At 35.0% G+C, this 21,534-nt stretch overlaps 1 protein-coding gene across 2 annotated transcripts in view; it reads left to right on the top strand.

The window, feature by feature from the left end:
- Window positions 1–19,953, top strand: part of CDH7 (cadherin 7) — a 93,846-nt gene extending 73,893 nt beyond the window's left edge. For both annotated transcript variants that reach the window (XM_042032223.1, XM_042032212.1), the window contains exons 11-12: window positions 741–992; window positions 8,293–19,953. In XM_042032223.1, the coding sequence (XP_041888157.1) occupies window positions 741–992; window positions 8,293–8,786 (746 nt within the window). In that variant the 3' untranslated portion in view covers window positions 8,787–19,953. The remainder of the gene's footprint in view (window positions 1–740; window positions 993–8,292) is intronic.
- The last annotated feature ends 1,581 nt before the right edge of the window (window positions 19,954–21,534 follow it).

Below are 21,534 nucleotides of genomic sequence, written 5' to 3' on the forward strand. Positions count from 1 at the left end.
CTGAATGAACATTTCTATCTATACATCCTGGGGGATGTAGCTCCCTGCCTCTCAGAAGCTCTCAATCTGTATTGAACACAGTGAGTTTTGCCCATATCTTCTTGAACACATGGGCTTTTTAGTCACACAGCTCAGAGCACTGTCAAACTATACATCTTAGACTGATTATAATAGCCATCTTGAATCTCAGAAGAATCTGAAAACAACTGCATGTCTCTGTAGCATGCACAATTACCTGCATTTGTGCACTGACTGGATTATTTTTGCATTCGAAAAATATTTCATTGATCTTCAGAACCTATTATCCTATTAATATGGTCATTGCTTCCATTAATAGGATACCTGTATCTGTAAATAATTGAAATAGATGCTTGCAAATTAACTGGAAATATAGATACTTAATCTGATCACTGACGGGTAATTTTTTTTCTTTTTTATAATGATCTCATCTTCAACTGTCTATCAAGAGTGTGAAACTGTGAGTTTAGCTAAAATGAAATGGACCTCTGCAATTTTGAAATAATCTTTTGTTAAAAATAGAAATCTTCTTGTTTAGTTGGGTGTGATTTCTCAGTTGATCTTACCTCTGCAACTTCAAAAATATATGACTGGGAAAGTTAAATTTGTTGAAGTAATATGAATGTTTTTATGAAGTCATTAAGTAGAAGGCTATAGTATTTATAGACTTGTGTTTTAGAAAAGTCACGTTTTATAATTTGTCTTTTTATTCCTTTATCTAGATAATACTGCGACAGTATTAACCAAAAGAAACGGGTTTCGGAGACAGGAACAGTCTGTTTTCTACTTGCCAATATTCATAGTGGACAGTGGATCACCTTCACTTAGTAGCACTAATACTCTCACCATCAGGGTCTGTGATTGTGATGCAGATGGTATTGCTCAGACGTGCAATGCAGAAGCATATATCTTGCCTGCAGGACTTAGCACTGGAGCCCTGATAGCAATATTGGCTTGTGTCTTGACGCTGCTAGGTATGTCTTTTTTCTGTTACCCTTATTTTCCATTCAACACATAGTAGCAGAAGATATATGCATATAAGCTTCAACATTCCCCTTCACCCTAATTTCTGTAAACACGCACAGATAGTATTCAAGGAAGAGCAGCATTTTGTATCATGAACACAAGAAAACCTTTAGATTGGGATTATCAATTTGCATACTTTGTTTCTATATTAAACTGCCTCCAGACAGATATAAGAAATAACAGTAAAAGAAAAAAATATTACTTGCCTCAAATTCAATATCTAAAAGACAGACAATTCAGTTTATGGAAGCATTTGGTTTAGTTTAGCATACTCACCATATAACCAGTATCAGCGTGTTCCTTTTCCACAGGAATAAGTGTTTTTAAACTTCTATTGATTTGCATAGAACAAAAGATATTCAGAAAATGCAACAGATATAATTTACTGATGAGAATCATAATTGATTGACATAATCTACAGAGTGATCTTTTGTTACTTTGATAACACAGTTGGATTTTATGTTGAGCAGTGAAACTGCAACTAGATAAAAGGCAGTGGAAAAGAGTGGAATAGTGTTAACATCCTAGTTTGCCTAGCATTTCTCATGTAATACCTAGTCATTAAACAGTAAAGGGTCAAATCAAGAAATAAAGATAAAGGATCAGGTGAGCAAAAGTGAGGTTTTACCTATTGTCTGAAAATTCATATGGTAACAAGGGTACCCGGGGTTCAGCACACAAGAACTTTCATCAGTGTTGTTATCAATTAAGAGATTTTTCTATTCCCTGTCTGTACGTACCAGTCTAAGGAAAGGTAGAAGGCCACAGTCTTCTTATGTTGGTATAATCTCAGTGATGTTTTATCTGTCACTGTTGCCAAAGTAATTTAGATAGGTCAAATCAAGAGACTTGTGTCCAAACTTCTGTTCATGACAGTATTTCCACCATGTATAGATACATCTTCATTAGCACTCTTGATTCGTGTCACTGGAAACCATTAGAAGGAAATGTTCCTCCTGCTAAAATATTTCTAAAGGACTCCAAAATGAAAAACCTGTTGCATACTTTTTTTACAGAGTAATAAAAATCATTACCTCTGCAATGAACTGAACCAACTTACTCAGTAGCTATATATATATATAGGAGGTGGCATTTCTAAAGTTTTCCATCTCTGTGACATAAAAAAAATCTAACACCATAAGCCTTTATTCTCACTCAACACATGGTAGGCCTAGGTTTATGAAATGAAAGGGAATTATTGCCAAAAGTTTTAATGAACATTTTTAAATACCATTTTTCTAGTAGCATTTCTAGCCAATTAATGTACACAAGTGAACTTTATCTGGACAAGAAGCTAAATGTTAGAGGTCAAAAAGATATAAAAATATTCTCTTATATCAACTGGCATTAGTATCAGTGAAAAAACACCTGTTTTAAACTTTAGTCCAATATACTTAGGAACAAAATTTCTGTAACCATAGCAATTCATTTGATCCCAAAATGAAATGTCACCATTTCTGTTGTATGTGAGAAAGGAGCCTCTGAAGATTACATAGGAAACTGCTGTAGGTACCATACAGCCTGGTCTTGCCATAAACTTTTCTTAAATAGAAGCTGTGTGATTTCAAGTCAACCATTGAGTGGAGACACAGCATGTTGGCACCAAATAACTTGATTATTCTACTCAGTACACCAGGGTTCAAATGCAACCAGTAGATCAAGAAACTTGAGCTTTTATTCCAGTCATTTTTAAAGTGTTCTGAACAAGGGTTTGGTAAAAAAATCTTCCATATTACCACATTACCATTGATTTTATTTGACAAAGACTTTGGGTTTCCGAAGTCATCTGTTTGAAGGCATCAACATTGTTTATCCAAAAAGACATTTGTATTGGCCATCATCACTTCCAGTCTAACCTGTTCCTGCAGCTCTGAAATGTACTCAAAAGGAACAGTTTAGACTGCATTTATATGATAGCCCTGGCTTTGAGTGCTGCATTTTAGTACTGTATTCTGTTTTATTGTCGGCCACATGCCAGTGTCCACAAGGAAGAAGTACCTAAGCATCACTGATGCCCAGTGAACCCCAACCAACTGTTACAGCTTGTCTGGTCCCAGAGCCTTTCTTCTCTCATTTTTTCTTAGAACATATTTTCTGGGCCCAACTGCATGGTGGTATTGCTAGGAATTTACTTTTTCCCTTTTGCTCTTTGCATTAATTCCTGAGAAAAATGCTGAAGATCCACTAGTACTGCATAAAAAAAGGCTTCAGCTGTTGGCAAGTGAACTGGGACAAGGGATGCACATTTTTGTGTAAGACTTTTATCAGTGAAAAGAGGTGGATCAATATCTTTTTCTGACCCAAGATTACCACCCAGTGTAAATGCAGTCACATTGATCAATGTCATTTTAATATGGGTGCCAGTTGTAAAGCAGAAAAGGCATGAAATTTGCATAAATTGAATGAATACATGCGTTCTGGCACCAGTGTCTTGAATTCTCAACTAGCTCTCCTTTTCTTAAAGTTAGTATGATATGCTTTATGTTCTTTCCCCATACCTCCCTGTGTCTCATGTATAACAATTTGTCTCTACCAAGGCCCACATTGTCTCAGTGGGATTTCTTATTACTTTTACTTAAGCAACCAGTCAATTTTAGATAAGCACAATATTTTCACAGACCCTACAAAGGAAGAACATTACTAAGTCATATTATTTCGTGATAATTGCATATAACATGGTATACACTTCTTTTTCAAACTAAAATAATTTTAGAAGTTAAAAACATTTAAAAACAAAATCTCTTTCTATCTTCATACTGACTGATGGAGATTAAATGGTAAATTTTATTTCAAAAGAAAGTTCCAGTACTTTGTTAATTACTCAATACGGCTTTCCAATTATGCAGTAAGGCTAAGTTTTACAGAAAGAAAAAAAATCTAAAAAAATCATAAAAAGCATATAAAAGTAGTAGTAATTGGATTAATTTGGGATTGCACATAATTTTGAGGAAAGTAAGCAGGAATTTTTTAACTGTTCTGAAAATTATATGGTAATTTAATTCAAGGTAATTTGTTTTTCAGTTAGCATCTTCCGGACACAGTAATTGCTTTTGTAACAACTGTTTAGCATAAAATGTTTACATAAAATCACACACACAGAATATTCACCTGTAGATAACCTAATTGCATTTGAGAGCTTAAGTATTTTCTTTGTATTGATTCAATGGAAAGTTAGATTGGAACAATACTTTCTCATGATTTTTTTCTTTCATGCTTCTGAATGTAATCTATTAGTGTCACCTATTTTCTTAGAAAGACTGAAGAAAGCTTCCTATTGGTGTGGCACTAGAGTTTACAAATTAGTAATACATTGATAAAACTTCAAAATACAGCTTTAAATAATTATTTTTTCAGTTGAAAGACAGCAAATTTGTTATCATTATCACAATACCTGCAAAACGCAAATTAAATCAGAACACATAACTGTGATTTGTAAACAAGAAGAAACAGTTCAAGTTATAAGAATCTAATTCTCTAAATAGGTATAACGTGTACAGAATGTGACTATGTGTGGAGTTTGGCCTTGCAGTTTTAAAAGTGATAAATGTGTAACTGGGGGAAAACATTTAACTGGGATTAACAACACTTCCAGAAAGTAGTTGAATAAGAGATGCAGCAGCTGTTTTCTGAAAGTTAGGGACCTGATTAGGGTCACTCAGTGTGGACATTTAAAGGTCACCATCACTTTGCAAATATCAGTCCAAACTGATTAAACAACAGGTTTAAGTGAAGGTATAAGTGGGAATTAAATTCGAGTTTCTTGAGTCTTGGCCTCTATAATCCCCAAAACTTATCTGCCTGTACTGGCAACTGCAAGGTATAACTAAATAGGCTATTAGCGTGCTGTTTAGATGGCTGAGGATCTCCAATCATCAGCTTTATGAATCATGACACACCTAAGGCATAAACCAGTCTGCTGATCTGCTTGCAGCTGATGTGGCTTATTGCTATAGTAAATTCCTGGCTTAGGGGTGTAGTGTATACAAAGCGTGGTAATGCTTGTGATTTAGCTCTGTGACCTACTGTATAGCTCTGTGCCTCACTGTATAGCTCTGCATGTTGTCTTCTCTCTCAGGGTGTCTCATAACTTTTATGACTTCCTTACAATTATGTTGCAATCGCCTTGAGTACAAAAGGAAAAATTAGTACTAAACCAGGGAAATATGTTCAGGTGACCTAAACCTGACTTATTACCAGATCATACCAAAATGGAAATTTCCTGGTAATTCTAGAAAGAGCACTGCAAAATGGCAAAGCAAAAATCTGCTCTTGCATTCAAAGGTGTTTGTTTAAAGACTGATTTGGGTATACCGAAACTATGAACATTAGTGTTAAATCTATACTGACACAAGGATTAAACTGTGTATTACCTCAGCTAATATAAAGACAAACAAAATTTTTTTCTCGGCTATTGTACCTATTAAAGGAAATCAATGTTTCCAACAATGCAGGTAAATCAGAAGAATTAAAAGGTTAGTTTAAATCTGTCTTTGTTAATTCTGGTTGTTAAGTCTTTATAATTAGTTGCTTAAAATATCGATTGATTTCTTTATTTGTTACATCACATATGAAATCTGCATTGTCACTTCATCTCTTTAGTATGAGTTGGGTGTATCAGCATGGAGCCAATCTAGTGCCCTCAATGTGCAATACATATGTGCCTAAAGGTTTTCCACCGTATTATTTCTTTTCTAAGAATCATGAAATTAGGTTTTTAGAAGTTTGGCCAGTCCCTAATTACTAACTTAATCTCTGCTTTTGTCATAAATGTAGGAAATAAAAGCCCGCCATGACTTAATGAGAAATGAAAAAACTTTGAAATAATTTGCATTTGATTTAGATATCAGTGAAAGTTGTTTAGGGCTTGTATTCATCTCTGCAGCTGCAATGTAGCTAAAGCTTTGTTCATTTAGAGGTTAAACTTTATTGTTCATGGCTGTTGGAAAGGCTAGAAATTAATAATCTTATAAAGTCATCTAAATGCTAAAATATTTAACCTTTAGAAAGGCTCCATATTTTTCTTGGCTCCGAGCAAGTGTGAGGTAGAAAGAACACTATATAAAACATTCATTGTATCTTGATTTTTATTGTACCTTTAGGCAGACCTTCCTACTAAGCTTCGTATTTTACACTTATTAGCAGGTCTTTAACTTTCAACATGAAGTATGTTAAAAAGGACAGTACAGTGAAAATGCATTTACACTTGAGTAAAGTAAATGATTATCTGCTTACTTATATGGCAATAAAAAAATGTGGCAGCAAATGTTAAAAATAATAGTTAAAAAAATTATGTCAATAGAAATCTTGGTTTAAATATATATTTGTATTGTCAGCAAGCTAATTTGCCTTTCACTTTAAAATATCTTTTACAATGAGGAAAAACATTAAGAATGGAGTGCAGTTGTCTCTGATGACAATTTTATGTTCTCTGCCGTATAATTTACAGCTTAATTTGTATTATACAAATATCAGAATGTTTTGGAATTCTACAAATGTCACTTTAAAGGTCAATATTTCATATTATTAAACTGCTTATGTAAATATTGTTCGAAGCAAAATGCCCCAAACTAATGGCTTCTGAATTCAATACATAAAGCATGAATCAGGTAGATGCCAGGGGCAAAAAACATGAAAGGGTGATGCTGATTACGAAGTAATATAGTCATGAGACATCTATTAGTAGATGGATTATTGGATGTGTGCTTGGTAGCTACTGAGAAAAGAGGAACAAATTGTTGCCTAATATATTTGTCAAAAAGTTTAGGGGAAAAAAAACCTAGTTGCAGTTTTATTTTTAGGCATGTGCGGCTCCAAAGGGAAATAACAATTGTGCAGAAATGCATGTCCTGCTTTATTTGGTTCCAAATAGTGCCATAATATCTGTAGACACATACAGCTTTGTTGCATGTACAAATTAATGGTTTATTCTAGCCAAGAAATCCTAATATTAAACCATTCCTCACAATGGCTAGATTGATACTGATTGTAAGATTCCTCCATGAAAAGAAAGGCTTTCAAGAAAAGTAGTCCTACATCATGCAATTTTTGGAGGCCACTTTTGAGACTACCTAGCGAACCTCAAGCTTAATATTATCTATATCACCTTTTAGCTTTTGCTTTTCCATATGTTTCTACAACATTTAATTGGCATTGTAATTAAAGATTGAAAACCTTATGAATGCATATATTCACATATTCTTAACATTAAAAATAATCATAAAATCAGAAGAGATTAATTAAATGTGGAATGTCACTTTTCAAAGTACTGTTATTTTTACAGTCATATTGAATGTCTGTTATTTCCTAAGAGTATCATTAACTCAGCAAATGTTATCCAGATGCTACAATATAGTATTAAACATTTTCTAGGAGGATGATTCACACTCCATCATGTCCCACAGATGGATGCAATATCCATAGCATTGGTTCCATATTTTTTCTGTCAGCAATGATGTTTCTCTACCAAACTGTATTAGAGCAAGAGGACCCTTGAGCTACTTTCTTGCAGTACTTTTGACTGTCACTGCAGTTTAGTATTAGCTTTCAAGTGGAAAGAAACTTTAAGGACTAAAATTAAATAACCAGTTACATTTCTAGTACTGGTTCATCCAGTAAACTCCAGCCCTAGCAGTTCTCATTAGATGTAAGTGATAAATCTGTAGTACTTTGCACTTTTCAGGAAAGAGAGATCTTATATAAGGGTGGTTTTATTCCATGAACTAACAGTCTGATTTTACACATTGCTTAACAATTTGTTGTCTCCAATCTATAATTTTTTAACTTTATTTTTCTTCAGCAGGTATTGGTCATACATTTTAATTCAGTCACTTCCCAAACCATAGTTTTTAAATTCTATTCCATTATTTTACGAATGTGCTTTTTTCACATGGGCATTTAAGAGTTCAGGAAAAGGTCTTTATTTTTTTATTATTATTATAATTTCTTGGCTGTTAGATTGTCATAATTAGACTGAAACAGTATTGAAATTTATGTTTAGCAGACAATGTGGGTTATAGTATTAGAGATGAAGATGCTAATCCTGAATGACTAGGGAAATAGATTCTTTAGGGTCTAAAAAGCTTACAGTTTAAAAGTTATTTCAGAGCCTGCTAGGTTTCACATCAAACTGCATAAATTTCTTGCTATTTCCATATATATTTGCCATATAAATTAATGAGTACTTCCAATATTAGGAAGAATATGAGAAAACTTCAGCACAGCTAAAACTCTAGCTTTTCTTTGTTCCAGTTCTTGTCTTGCTGATTGTCACCATGAGGCGACGGAAAAAAGAGCCCCTCATTTTTGATGAAGAGAGAGATATCAGAGAAAACATTGTCAGGTACGATGATGAGGGTGGTGGAGAAGAAGACACAGAGGCTTTTGATATGGCTGCCTTGAGGAACCTCAACATCATGCGAGACACCAAGACCAGAAGGGATGTGACACCTGAGATTCAGTTCTTGAGCAGACCAACTTTTAAAAGTATCCCAGATAATGTCATTTTTAGGGAATTTATCTGGGAAAGACTAAAGGAAGCTGACGTGGACCCCTGCGCGCCACCCTACGACTCCCTGCAGACATACGCGTTTGAGGGGAACGGCTCGGTGGCAGAGTCGCTCAGTTCTTTAGATTCCATCAGCTCAAACTCTGACCAGAACTACGATTACCTCAGTGACTGGGGCCCTCGTTTTAAAAGGCTTGCAGATATGTATGGGACTGGACCAGACTGCTTATACTCCTAGCCTTGGAACCTTTCTCTGAAAATGCACTGAAGAATATTAAAACAGAAAACTCAACCTTACAGACTGAGGAAAGTTGTAAATATTTCTCCATTTTTAAAATTTTAGGTTGTTTTTTTTTTTTTTGCCTTGGTGGAACATATCTTCATTAGACTTGTCCTAGAGACTGCACTGACCACACAAAATATGAGCATTTGGTGGCATTTTTGATAAAATGAAATGCTCAGCCACGTTCAAATAGATAGCAACCCTCAAATACCTGCAGAGGCAACTCACTTTCAAGAGTATGCAGTCACTTCAGCGAGCTGGTGATACTCTGTAGATGCCTTCACAGTATTGCTATATTGAGAGTACAGAGTCTCTTGTTTAAGAAGAAATAAACTTTCAAGTATATAACTCAACACAATATTACAATACATGGTATTTACACATGCAAGGGTTTTTTTAGCAAATTTTCTTTACAGTGGGCATACAGCTTACTAGAACAAAACCAGAAGGACTGATGAAAACAAACAGAAACCCAGGAAGTATTTTTTTTTGTGTTTCTCCGTTTGTTCTCAGAGCTATTTAATTAGAAGCCTGTAATTTTCTGAGTAGTTTTTGAGAAATTATTGTTTGTACTGAGAAATTCCACAGTGTTTGTCATCAACTTATGAAGTAGCTTAAAATCCACATAAAATGAGAAATATGGAGGTGTAGTCTTATGCCTGGGAAGTTTTGTGATGCCCATGTAGGTATAGAAAAGGTGTTGCTATCTATTTGCTATTTTTTTATTCTCTCTTCTGATTTGTACAGGAGAATTTATCCTTTTTTATTATTGTTTGACATAAAGTATTATATTTATTTTGGAGCTCCAATCTCCACTAAATTCAGGTCCATTTTACTGCCTTATGGTTTTAGACTTGTCAGAACGTGCTGATTTTTCTCCATTCTCAGATAAATGTAGGAAATGAAGCATGGAAGTGGAGAAATTACAGTAAACAATGCCACCCACCATTCATCCCACAGAAAGGAGAGCAGCTCCAAGGATGTGCAGTTGTTCTTCTGAGCCATTACAAAGTCTGAGACATTTAAAGAAAATATTTGTACATTGAATTTTTTGAAAGAAGACTGCAGAGGTAGCTAGGAGTGTCTTCAAGGCAAGATTTAGTTTTCAAGTTTAAACATGCTGTATTCTTCAAAGACTGTAAACATCTTGCTTTTCTTCTTCCCCTTCTCTTTTGCTGCTGATGAATCACAGCAAAAGATTTTTAAATTTCTTTCTTGTGTTAAGCAATGTAGTACTATTAACTTCAGAAGTCGTCTTTAGATCTTGCTGCACATAAGTATTTTTTCCCCAAGGTGTTAACTCACTACACATAATTTCTATGCTGGTTCAGGAGTGCCAAAACAGAAGGACAACTATTGTTGGTTAATATACTGTATGGTTTTGAAGTAGGATTTCTTAGAATAAGACAACTTTTTTATGATTCTGACAATATTTATACTTCATCTTTCATGATTTGTTACTAGATAATAAGGCATATATTCAAGTAAAATAGTGGGTTTAAGTATTATTTCAGACTTTTTTTTGTTTGTTTTAGATAAAATGTAGGTGAGTTTCTAAATTAGAGTCTGTTCCTGCAAAATTTTTGCTTGTATTTAACTTGAGATGACTTGACCTACCTGCATTTACTGAGAGGTACACAGAATTGTTTGCAGAACTGTTTGTTAACAGAAGGTACTCCACAGAGGATGGTGCTCACACTTAAAGTACTTCTTTCTGAGAGAAGGATCCTTGTACTGAAATCCTAGTGTATGACTGATGTGAGGCTGGGGGATGGGAAATTATCATTAAGGCTTTGTAATTTTTGCAGCCCAGCATTATCAGTTAACTATGTGAAAGTGGCCTTTAGCTCCATCAGAGAAGAAGAAAAATAATTTTAATCATCTACAACATACTTAATTTGAGTCACATTTTAATAGACAATCATTATTTCATAATTCAGTAGATTTGCTTCTAGTTGTATTAAATATATATATATAGGCATATATATATATATGACAGATTTTGTAATGGAACTGAAAGATATCGTCCATGACTTTTAGTCATACATGTAAGATTTTCAATAAAAAATTAAAAAATACAAAAAAAAAAAGAGCCATGTGTATACGGTTTAATGAGAGCAAGATATGTTGCAGAATTTAAGCAGGTATTAAATCAGCAAGGTTCTGAGAGAACAGTTTTTCATTAATCTCCTTGTTGTTTGTGGGAAGATAATTCATGCATCTGGATTAAGATGTCAAAAATGCTGATTTTAGCACATAACAGTTGCAGGAGATTTAAATGTGGTTTAGAGTAAACAGCCCAAATTACTCCTTTTCCACCTTCTGTATCTGTAAAAAAACCCAAAAAGCTCCACAATTCGGAAACTATGTTACGGTGGGGGCTTTTTTGGTGTGCTTTCTGTGGTAAAAAATATCCTTTATTCTGCTACCATAGAAACTCTTGCATATGTATGTTTTCTGTTGCACAGTTCTAATTTAGTGAAGTTTGCTGTTACACTCTACATGCTTGCCTCCTGCTTGCCTTCTGCTTGCAGTAAGAAAGAAAGGTGGAAAGGTAGAACTCCCTTAGGTTCGATGGCAGACATTACTATAGCATAAGGGTGTGCATAATACACGTACTATATAATGCTCACCAAAAATTACCTCGACTATAAGTTTTGCAGTTTGTAATCTAATTCAAATTCTTTCTCTCAGTCTTATTTATGTTGCATAGGTGGATGGCATAAAGTATATTCTACTGACTAAATGTAAGAAATATTTTCTCTGTCCTGGAAAGGTAATGAAATTATTTGGGCAAATTAATTAAAACAGCCCTTTAAAAAGACTTCCAATCATATTTATTTATTTAACTTTCTGAAAAGCTTCAGTATCTAACTAGAGGCCATAAATCCTAGATAAAAAAATGTATCAAACATTGCAATCACTCCCATCTTGCAGTGGAATAACATGTCTTTCCTTTCACTATATGCCAGTTTAATAGTTTTATTTTAAATTGAGATTTCCAAGAATCTTGAAAAATGCTTAGCTTCAAGAGTGCTACTAAAATACCCCTACATAAAATTAAGCTGTTTGAAGAACACTTAAGGTAAAGACTTTTTACTCTCTTTGGACCAGTATGAAATATACTGAATTCAACAGAGTCAAACAATGGAGATTCTGGCTTACATTTCTTATTCAAAAGAATAAACTTAGTGTACTTACTCTAGGTTATATTCCCACTAAGACATAGCACAGGCCTTACTAAGCCTTCTAGTTCTGATAGATGCGTAATATAATCACTGTAGGACTCATGAAATTTGATGCTACCAACTCAAACTTCTCCTACTCTCTAAGAATTAACAGAGAAAAAAACCCAACTTTGTTTTTACTCTTTCTTTTATTTGTTGTTTTGAAAGGGAGTGGTAGAATTCATCACAATGTTCCTTTTCAGTTAAAGTCTCTTCTCAGTTACTTTTCCTGTTTACCCTTCAGGTGCTAGCAATAATTAATAAAAAATATTTCCTGTCCTTTTTTCTTTTTAGACATTCTGCATGAAAGCACGTTATGAAATATAAAATGGCAGCATCTTATTTTTATGGACAAATACTCTTGTATGATATAAAGAAAAGTCATAGTTTGTCATTCTGAAAAGGAAATAAATACACTATAAAACATACAATTACATTGATTTTTAAGATCCTTAAAGAGTTGAAAGGTGAACACAATTAACTATATCAAATCTAGTATTAAATTCTTGATTGCAATCTGTCATGTAACTGATTTTAATTTTTTATGTATAGAATTTTTGTCTACTTTAGAATCTATGTAGAGTAATACTGCTTTGAGACATCATTATATTCACCTCATTAGTGACAGAAGGGGTCATCTATATTTTTATTGGTCTCTGACTGTAAAAGTGAATTGCTAAAGATAGAAATGTCGCTTTATTTGTTTGACAGAAATGGGAAAGTCTACAAGACACCAAGAGCTCTACAAATTTCTGTCTTAACTATGGCATCCCTAAGTTTACCAGATCTACATTTAAGTTTGCCAGATACATCCTAAGATATATTTTCACCCTAGAATGATTTCTTCTACACCAAGAATTCTTTCTCAGTTCATTTTTAATGCAGCTAAAAATCTATTTAATTGTTCACTGATTTTTATAAATTTCTTCCTTAACTGTTGTTCTTTGAACTAGGGGAATCTCAGCATACAATATGATCTATTTTCTAGAAGGTAATGAAAAAAAAGATCTACATATAATAGGCTATACTTTGTTACTATAATTTACATTTTCTCACAAAAGAAAGAAAAAATCTTTCCCTATGGTACATAAAATCTGCATACATTAGACCACACAATTGCATACAGAAATATATTCGTTGAAAAAACTTGATTTACCTCATCATTATATGACACAGGATTGTAATGGAATCTTTATATGGAGCCTTATATATCTAATCAAACACAATGAAAGAAGAAATCAGCATAAAAATTTTCTGAAATCAGAAGAAAATCTCCTTTGAAGCCACAGTGGTGTGTTGCATACAGTCCTCATATGTGAACACGTATTTTCTACAATTATATGTACATCTAAACATTCCACTCCTAAACCATTTCTTTTAAAATACCTTTTTTTAATCAGAGGGTATCTGGAAAAAAGTAATCCTACTCTCAAAAACTTTGTTTATCCCCATCAATGACTGAGGTAGAAAAATATAATTAAGGCTCAGGCAAAACTTTTAACATTGCCCCCATGATGAAAGCAAATTGGTTTCATATTTTGACCCAAAGTAGTTTAAAAGCTGTTAGAAGTGTGGCAAGGACTGTGATTTCCATGAATTTTTTTAAGAGATGGTATCAGATTGAAATTCCTATTCCTAGAAATGGTGTAAAGTTGAGTTTAATATTTGGATGATTAACTGAGGTCATAAACCTTTTGTGCAGCATAACAGCAAGCTGAATGCTGAACCACTACTGAAAAAAAATCAAGGATTTTACTTTCTCCTTCTATTCACCAGTATCTTGGTCAAAGTCAGAATTTCTTTTCACTGTATACCAAAGTAAAATCATTCTGAGTCTAAGCTGAACACAGTAGGAAATTAAATCCTGTCTCTTCTTCACATAGGCTAAAAGACCATTTACCTTGTCATTCTATTCAAATATTTTTGTCTGATAATGTCTTGACTGCCTAGGCCATTCTACCTGAGACCTGTGAAGTTGATGTGGTTTGGGGGTTTTGTGGGGGTGAGGTTTGGTTGTTTATGTTTTTGTTAATGTTAAAATGGGTATTCTTGCTGAATTGCTTATGTTTGAATGAGCTGACCTTTTTCATTGAATTTTTTGGGTTTCCTTTTCTTTGGTCAAAACCATACTGGCCATGTATATCCTGACTTTTTCTCTATTTTGACTCCAAACCCACCTTTTTCTGTACTGTTAAGAGCACAATAGAAAGTCCTGAGGTGTTCCCTCTCTTTGGTGTCAAGAAACTATGAAGAAAAAGGTAAACATAGGATCAATAGACTGCAGTGAAACTAATCTGTCATTTTCTTGAAACACAAGCTCACAAATTCCATAGTTGAGATGCCATTAACACCATTCAAATCAAGACATTGATTTAATTTTAAATCTTTATAATGTTCTGGTACTACTATCAGCAATTTTTATACATTTTATGAAATCGCATTTTAAAATTGTCAGGGTTTCATCACTATTATTTATATCACGATCTGGATGCACAGAAGAAGGAAAAATTACGAAGTAAAACAGCCCAAGTACAAAATGCCCCTATGTGCACTGACATTTAGTGCAGCATTTTAATTACTGCTCTGCCTTAGTATTCCTCATATGCTGATAGCTTTTCCTCTCTTTGAGGCTAACTACTGATAAATTAAGATAGTGTGATTTCGAGCCAGATATTCAAGCCACATTAGACCCTTTGAGTCTAACAAGAATATTCAGTCTGAATTTTAATGTCCTTCTATTTCCTTAATGATCAGAACATTCTTTATTATTGTCATCAGAGTGTTGAAATTTTATGGAAAAAGAAGTGTTTACTGATTCACCTAAAAAATGCTAGGCAAAATCTTGATCATGTTGAAGTACTTGGCAGATCTCCCTATGGCTTTCAGGAGGTGTCAAGATTTATACATTGGTAGGGGAGACAGATAAATGATCACTTACATCATCAAGATGGGAGATTGTTGCTTTGAGCTGGATACCTTTTCTTTTTACACAATCTCTTCTACTGACTTTCCCATTTTGGAAGACACAATCTCTTTCTTTTAATGGTAATGTAAATAGCTTAATAGGATGTTTTTAATGGCATAAGCTACTTACTATCAGCATAGTACACATAATCTTGCTGTAATGAATATTACCCTTGCTTATAAAGATAATTTCTGTTCACATGCTAAATAGGGAGACTGTTAGGAAATGTTTACATTTGATGAAGTACCAATGGTAAAATACTGCCTGGAGAAGAAGCCAAAACCAAAGCAAAACACAAACAACGGTTTCTCCTTAAAATAAAAAACACACAGAATTTCCAGGCTATCAAAATTAAATATCTTATACTTTCCTCAGACTGTGGGACCATGTGTAGCTTTACTGACTCCTATGACTGTAGGTACAATCCAAATTAACTATAATCTTCTTGTTTTCAAATATGTTGTCTTGTTGATTCTTGAGATTTTGTTAACATAGAAAAGGGCTGTATCAAAAAAAAAGAGAGGTTAAAAGTATCAAGCTTTTTCTGGTGTTTTTAGTGTTTCATAGATGATCTAATGATGTGAAAAAGAGTGTTTTACCAGATGCTATCTGAATACAATTTCCTCTGAGCTAATAATATTTCCACCCTGTGGAACAATATCTTCCAACAGTCTGCAATGTTTAGCCTGGCCTCATCTCATTCAAATATAAAGAAAGAGGTATTAAGGGGAGAGATTAAACACCTAAGTGATAAGCTTTATAAGAAATTTTCAGTTAGTCAAAACATTAAGTTTTCCTGTTTTATGTGTGAGGAACACATGAATGGAGCTCTCATAGGACATACAGCTTGTTGATGCGGCTATTGATTCTGTCTGGATATTTGTTCATGTTTTTTCCCCTTCAGTTTCTAGTAGTTTGTGACTTGATTTATCTTTCAGTGTAAGTTAGTATATGATAACATAATAAAATAATATGAAAAATTGATACTTCAAAACAGCTGATCATGAAAAATAGGTTAATATAGTATGTTTGACATATTTTTTTTTACTGCAGCTTAGCACAGGTCAATATACTTTATTGGGACTCAGAGATTAATGTAGGCCAACTTGGCTCATGCACAAAGCACTCCCATGAAGGAATTTAAATTCAAATAGCTACTACGAAATGTGGAGTTATTTAAATATTCAAAAGCCACTGTTCCTTGGAAATAAGCAGAGGTAACCAACAATCCATAATTCTTGTCCTTCTGGGGATGGATTAGATATATTCAGAGAAGACAAAAAGGGCAAGCTCTTCAAATTTAACACCTGTAGTGAATATGCATGAAAATCCAATTGACTACTACTGAAAGCAGGATAGAAGCACAGGAGCCATGTCAGTGGCATTCTTTCTAATCAGTCTAATTTAGCCAATTATCGTCATCTCTATTAAGAGTTGTCTTACTTTAGTTTGGGCTTGGTGTACTACAAAAAACACAACTTCAGAAACTGAAAAGGTTTACGTTGCCTTCTGGTCAATTTTGCATTCATGAAGAGGTAAAGCAAATACAGACCAAAGCTGTGGCCAGCTGGCTGTCTGGCAGTCTGGCCTCACCTACAATATAGATAAGACTGATGGTATGGCTGAACCACTACTGAAAAAAAATCAAGGATTTTACTTTCTCCTTCTATTCACCAGTATCTTGGTCAAAGTCAGAATGTCACACGAAAGGGAAGATTTCCTTAAACCCCTTGTGCTTGACTTGTGTGTCAGGACCTCAGGAAAGCCAAGACACTTGTGCCTGATCAGTTTGCCAGTATCCCATTATGGGGACTCTCCACGGAGCAGTCCACTGGAATGGAGGGCAGTTCAACTGTTCAAGCACACACAGCAATAGTGTAAGAGAGACCCCCTCCCAGGTGTGTGGTCGAGTGTGTTACCCACTGCTGGTGACTGCCAGCGCCCTTGAAGGACTCACACAAAGAATTTGCAGAATAACACTATTAGTATAATAGAAAATTGTGACAGGTTACGGTCCAAAGGTTGCTGGTGATAGTAACTGACTGCAAAATCTTATTCAAAGCAATATATGGATAAGCTCTGATCCCTAGCAAAAGTTAGCTAGAGATAATAATTCAGTGTGCATAGAGCATGATTCTTACCTGATAGATGTCCCCATGGGGGGAAGATATGTTAAGCTTGTCAACTGATCCCCGAAGTTATCATGGAGTCTTCCCTAACTTCTCCCCATTCTTAACTTACTTGTATAATAATACTTCCTTGTGTCTAGTAGAGCTTGAGTGACTCTAGGCATACTCAGAGAAGGGTGCCCATACCTTGGAGGCAGGCAGCTTTGGGATGGAGGTGTTGATCAGTATTACATCTGAGGTAACCTTGGGATGGGGATGGGCATCAGTATTATATCTGAGGAGAGTGATTTCACCCTGGTTTCTGGTTCAACAGCAAGACAGCTCTTTTTATCTCCCTTGGTAGGCAGCTAATATGTGGCTTATCAGCTAAAAAGTATCACTGAGTTCCCTCCTCTGCAAGGATTTCAACAGAGCTTGGTCATTGTTTCTCCACTCTGCTCCACTCAGCTTCATCCCCCCCTTAGCATATATTGTGTGTGGGAAGTCGGGCATGTTGACCACATTCCATCCAAGGAACAGCATTTCCCCCCCCTATAATTTCTGTACTGTTATAACTTCCCTGTTTTCTTTATTTTTAACCCTCAGTCTTTTCCCTACAATGAATGACAATGTCTTGCTGCCTCACTCTTCATCCTTCCACCGCTCATCGCTTTCTCTAGCTGGAATTTCCTAGAGGAGAGTTGTAACTTAGTGAATTTTCTCTGGACTCATACCACTTATCACAGATGTTGATTAAACCTTAAAAACAGAACAGTAATACTAATGTTACTCTTACTACTAACACAGTGACACTGTCAAAACCAGACATTGTTGGTCTTGGAATCAGAATATCAAGTTATCTGCCCAGGTTTGTCAGTGATCTGATCTGTGGCACTGATTGATCCATCTTTGTCATCTGTTGATAAAAAGACCTGAAGAGGAACAGGAACAATACTTTGGAGAATGAAAATAATATGGCGATGTTCATGTAACAGTTTGATTTGTTTTTGTTAGTTTATTTCATTCCTGCCGTAAGTCTGGAGTAAACTATTCCCTAGCTAATGACAGCAACAATGTCATTTCAGTGCTGTATGTAGGAAGGCAAGGAAGCTTCAGAAAACAACAAGCAGTCCTGAAAATTAGTTGGCATTAAGAAGGCATACAAATGAAATGTGATAGTCATACCAGTGTGATGGAATGCTGTAGGAAAAAAAGCCAAAACCCACAAAATGGCTTCCAATACTTTAATTTCATACATTTTATGATTCATATAGTTTCAAAGAAAAAGACATTAAATTAATTTTCTTAGCCATTCTGTCTTTGAAGTAAGCATTCTCTCAAATCTGCAATGAAACAGTGGCATACAAATATTTTGGAGGCCTAGTATACTTTGTACTGAAGTAAAAGGAAGCTTCCTAGCCTTCCACTGAGTATATACAGGGAGACAAAGACAAATACTTTATTGATGTTTTAATGTGAAAGAAGACATACTTGCAAGTAACCAGAAAGGTTTTGAGAATGTATTTTCTCCTCAGCTAACTTACTTCAACAGCTGAAGCTTGTTAATACCCAATCCTAAAGTAAAACATCTATCTTTAAAACCTTATGGTTTAACTAATATGAGACTAAAAAATGAAAACTTTATTGACATCGAAGCTCCATCTGAGGAGGGATAACTAATTTGTCTTGCTTGCCATTCAATCATAAGAAAACCCAATGTCTTTGTAAATTTGAAAGTCTGTCCTTTCTTTGGAAATTAGAAATTAAAGGAATTAAAAGCTCTCTCACAAGTTTTATTGGCAAAGCAGTGTGTGAGAAAAGCTAATGGCCTTGAACAGACTACCTTGCCAAATGATATCTCTAAGATTAATCTGCCATGTGTCTAAGGAATCATCAGGTTAGAAAACCAAAATCACTGCTCTGTTAGAAAACCCAGGTGGAGGCAGTTCAGGTAAGCTTTTATCAACCTCAGTAGAAAAACCGGTTTTTGTCTATCACTTTATCTCTGTTATTTGTTGGTGTATGGAAGTTACAGAAACCAATTGATACAGAAAAAAATTTCAACATTATTAGATTTCAAAGTGACCATGCTGTCCAAAACTAATGTGTGAAATAATTCATCAAGATTCAGGCCAATAAATCTGGACTGCTTATATTTTTTCTGAGTGAATTATAAAGGATGCCAATACTCTGACAGCAAAATTATTTTCTGAACTAAATGAGATCTCGTGGAACATGTGTTCTACTGTTTGCTTTCAACATGCTTAAGAGAAAAAGAAAACCAAAACACAGAGAAGCATAAGACATGAGTTCAAAGTTCTCAAAGAGGATTTTTTGTAACTACAGTAGTTGTTTTATTTGTCTTTCAGTAGCTCAGAATTTGTGCAATATAGTGGCAATTATTTGGTACTATATTTTGTGCCAGAGCAGCAGTGAACTGACCCAGAGGACAACACGGTTTTTAGCATATTCAGCCTGAGAATGAGGCCAGTTCAGGATTTTAGAGGTATTTAGGCACATGACCAATGACAGTGTGGCAGCTAAAGACCTCTTAAGGGTGATGATCAGAGCTGTACCCTCATCTTCCAAATTCCCCAGAGACCAGATGTCTGAGGACAACATCCTTCAGACAGTGGAATGTGACAAAAGTCTCTACCTTAGGAAATCTAGCTATAGGAGAAAAAAGAGTCATAATTAAGTTTCATCTTTCAATGTTTTCTTATTGTATTGAAAGTGATCTTTCCAGTCTTTTATCTACAGATAACCAAAGCATCGTATGAACCTTTATCTGCACAATTCCCATTAAAAGTCTGTAAGCTTAATTCTTTAGAAAGTCTCCTTAATTATTCTTGGGAATCTTTGGCATTTAAAAAGGAAGTCTTTTAAAATTTCTGATTATCTATGCCTTTCTTCTCTATGTATTGGGTTTGCCTGGCCAGGTTTTAGTAGCAGGGGGCCTACAGAGGTTACTTCTATGGGAAGCTGCCAGAAGCTTCTTCCATGTCTGTCAGAGCCAATGCCAGCTGGCCCCAAGATGGATGTGCCACTGCCTAAGGCCAATCAGAAATGGTGATGCCTCTGTGATAACATATTTAGAAGGAAAAAAGTTATTGTGCAGATGTAACTGTGGCCAGAGGAGAACAGGCTGAGAATATGTGAGAGGAACAACTGTGTAGACACTGAGATCATTGGAGAAAGAGGGGGAGGAGGTGCTCCAGGTGCTGGAGTTTGCCCTGCAGGCTGTGGAAAGGGACTCACTCCTGATCAGTTCATGAAGAACTGTAGCCTGTGAGAAGGATTTACACTGGAGAAGTTTATGGAGAAAAATTCCTCTTCCCAAGCAGTGGCAGAAACAACATGTGATAAACTGACCATAACCTCCATTCCCTGTTTCCCTGCACCCCTGGGTGGGAGGAAGCAGAGCTGGGAAGGAGAGAGGTGTGTGGGAAAGGTGTGTTTAAGATTTGTTTTACTTCTCATTATCCTGCTCTGATTTTGTTGGTAATAAATTCCATTAATATCCCCAAGCTGATTCTGCTTTGCCCGACTGTAACCAGTGAGCGAATCCCAGTCCTTAACTCATGAACCTTTTCCTATATTTTCTCTCCTCTGTCCTGTTTTGGAGGTGAGTAATAGAGAGGCTTTGGTGGGCACCTGGAATCCAGACAGCATTAAACCAATGCACTCCACATGCTGGATGAAGAACCATACATCAATCAGGCTCTTCTTTTTAATATTTAGTCTTTTATAAAATCTAATTTTTTGACAATATGAGCTGCAGTATAAATCAGAGTATCTTGTGTTTAGAAGACTAGCAAATTACCTGGGCTTAGGATAAAGCTGTAATAGCTCTGGAAACAACTTATTCTTTTTATTTTTTAAATGCTTTTTCTATAAGTAAGAGCCTACTGATTTCTGCATTACAAGACAGACAGCAAATGTAACGGGTGTTATACATATTGTCCAAGGACACAGAGACATGTTATTTACACCTAACAGGCAGAAGAGTGAGTGTGTACAAGATGACATGATGTTAGACTAAAAGGATGCAACTTTAACCAGCTTGGAAAAAGAACATCTTGTTTACAACTGAGTGTATTCATCAGAGAGCTGTTAAGTATGAATTATTAAACTTAGAGCACTTCAGAAAATGTAATTGAACATGGAAGAATAAATATATAAATTAAGTCTGCAAGAAAATTAACCTTCTATTTCTAAAAGGTATATAAAATATAATATTAGCATAAAGTTTAAAGGTCAATTAGCAGTGGTAGTACACCAGTATTATGGAGGTTAGCCTTACTGGGAGCTTGAAAAATAAATGACTTTTCACATGATTTTACAGACTTCTGTTAAAACCTACTCCTTCACTTTTTTCTTTTAGTTCTCCTCTCCTTATTCCT

Source organism: Corvus kubaryi, unplaced genomic scaffold (genome assembly GCF_017639235.1).
Source record: "Corvus kubaryi isolate FWS band 111438036 unplaced genomic scaffold, C.kubaryi_AGA036_p1.0 132, whole genome shotgun sequence".
Lineage (NCBI taxonomy): Eukaryota > Metazoa > Chordata > Aves > Passeriformes > Corvidae > Corvus > Corvus kubaryi.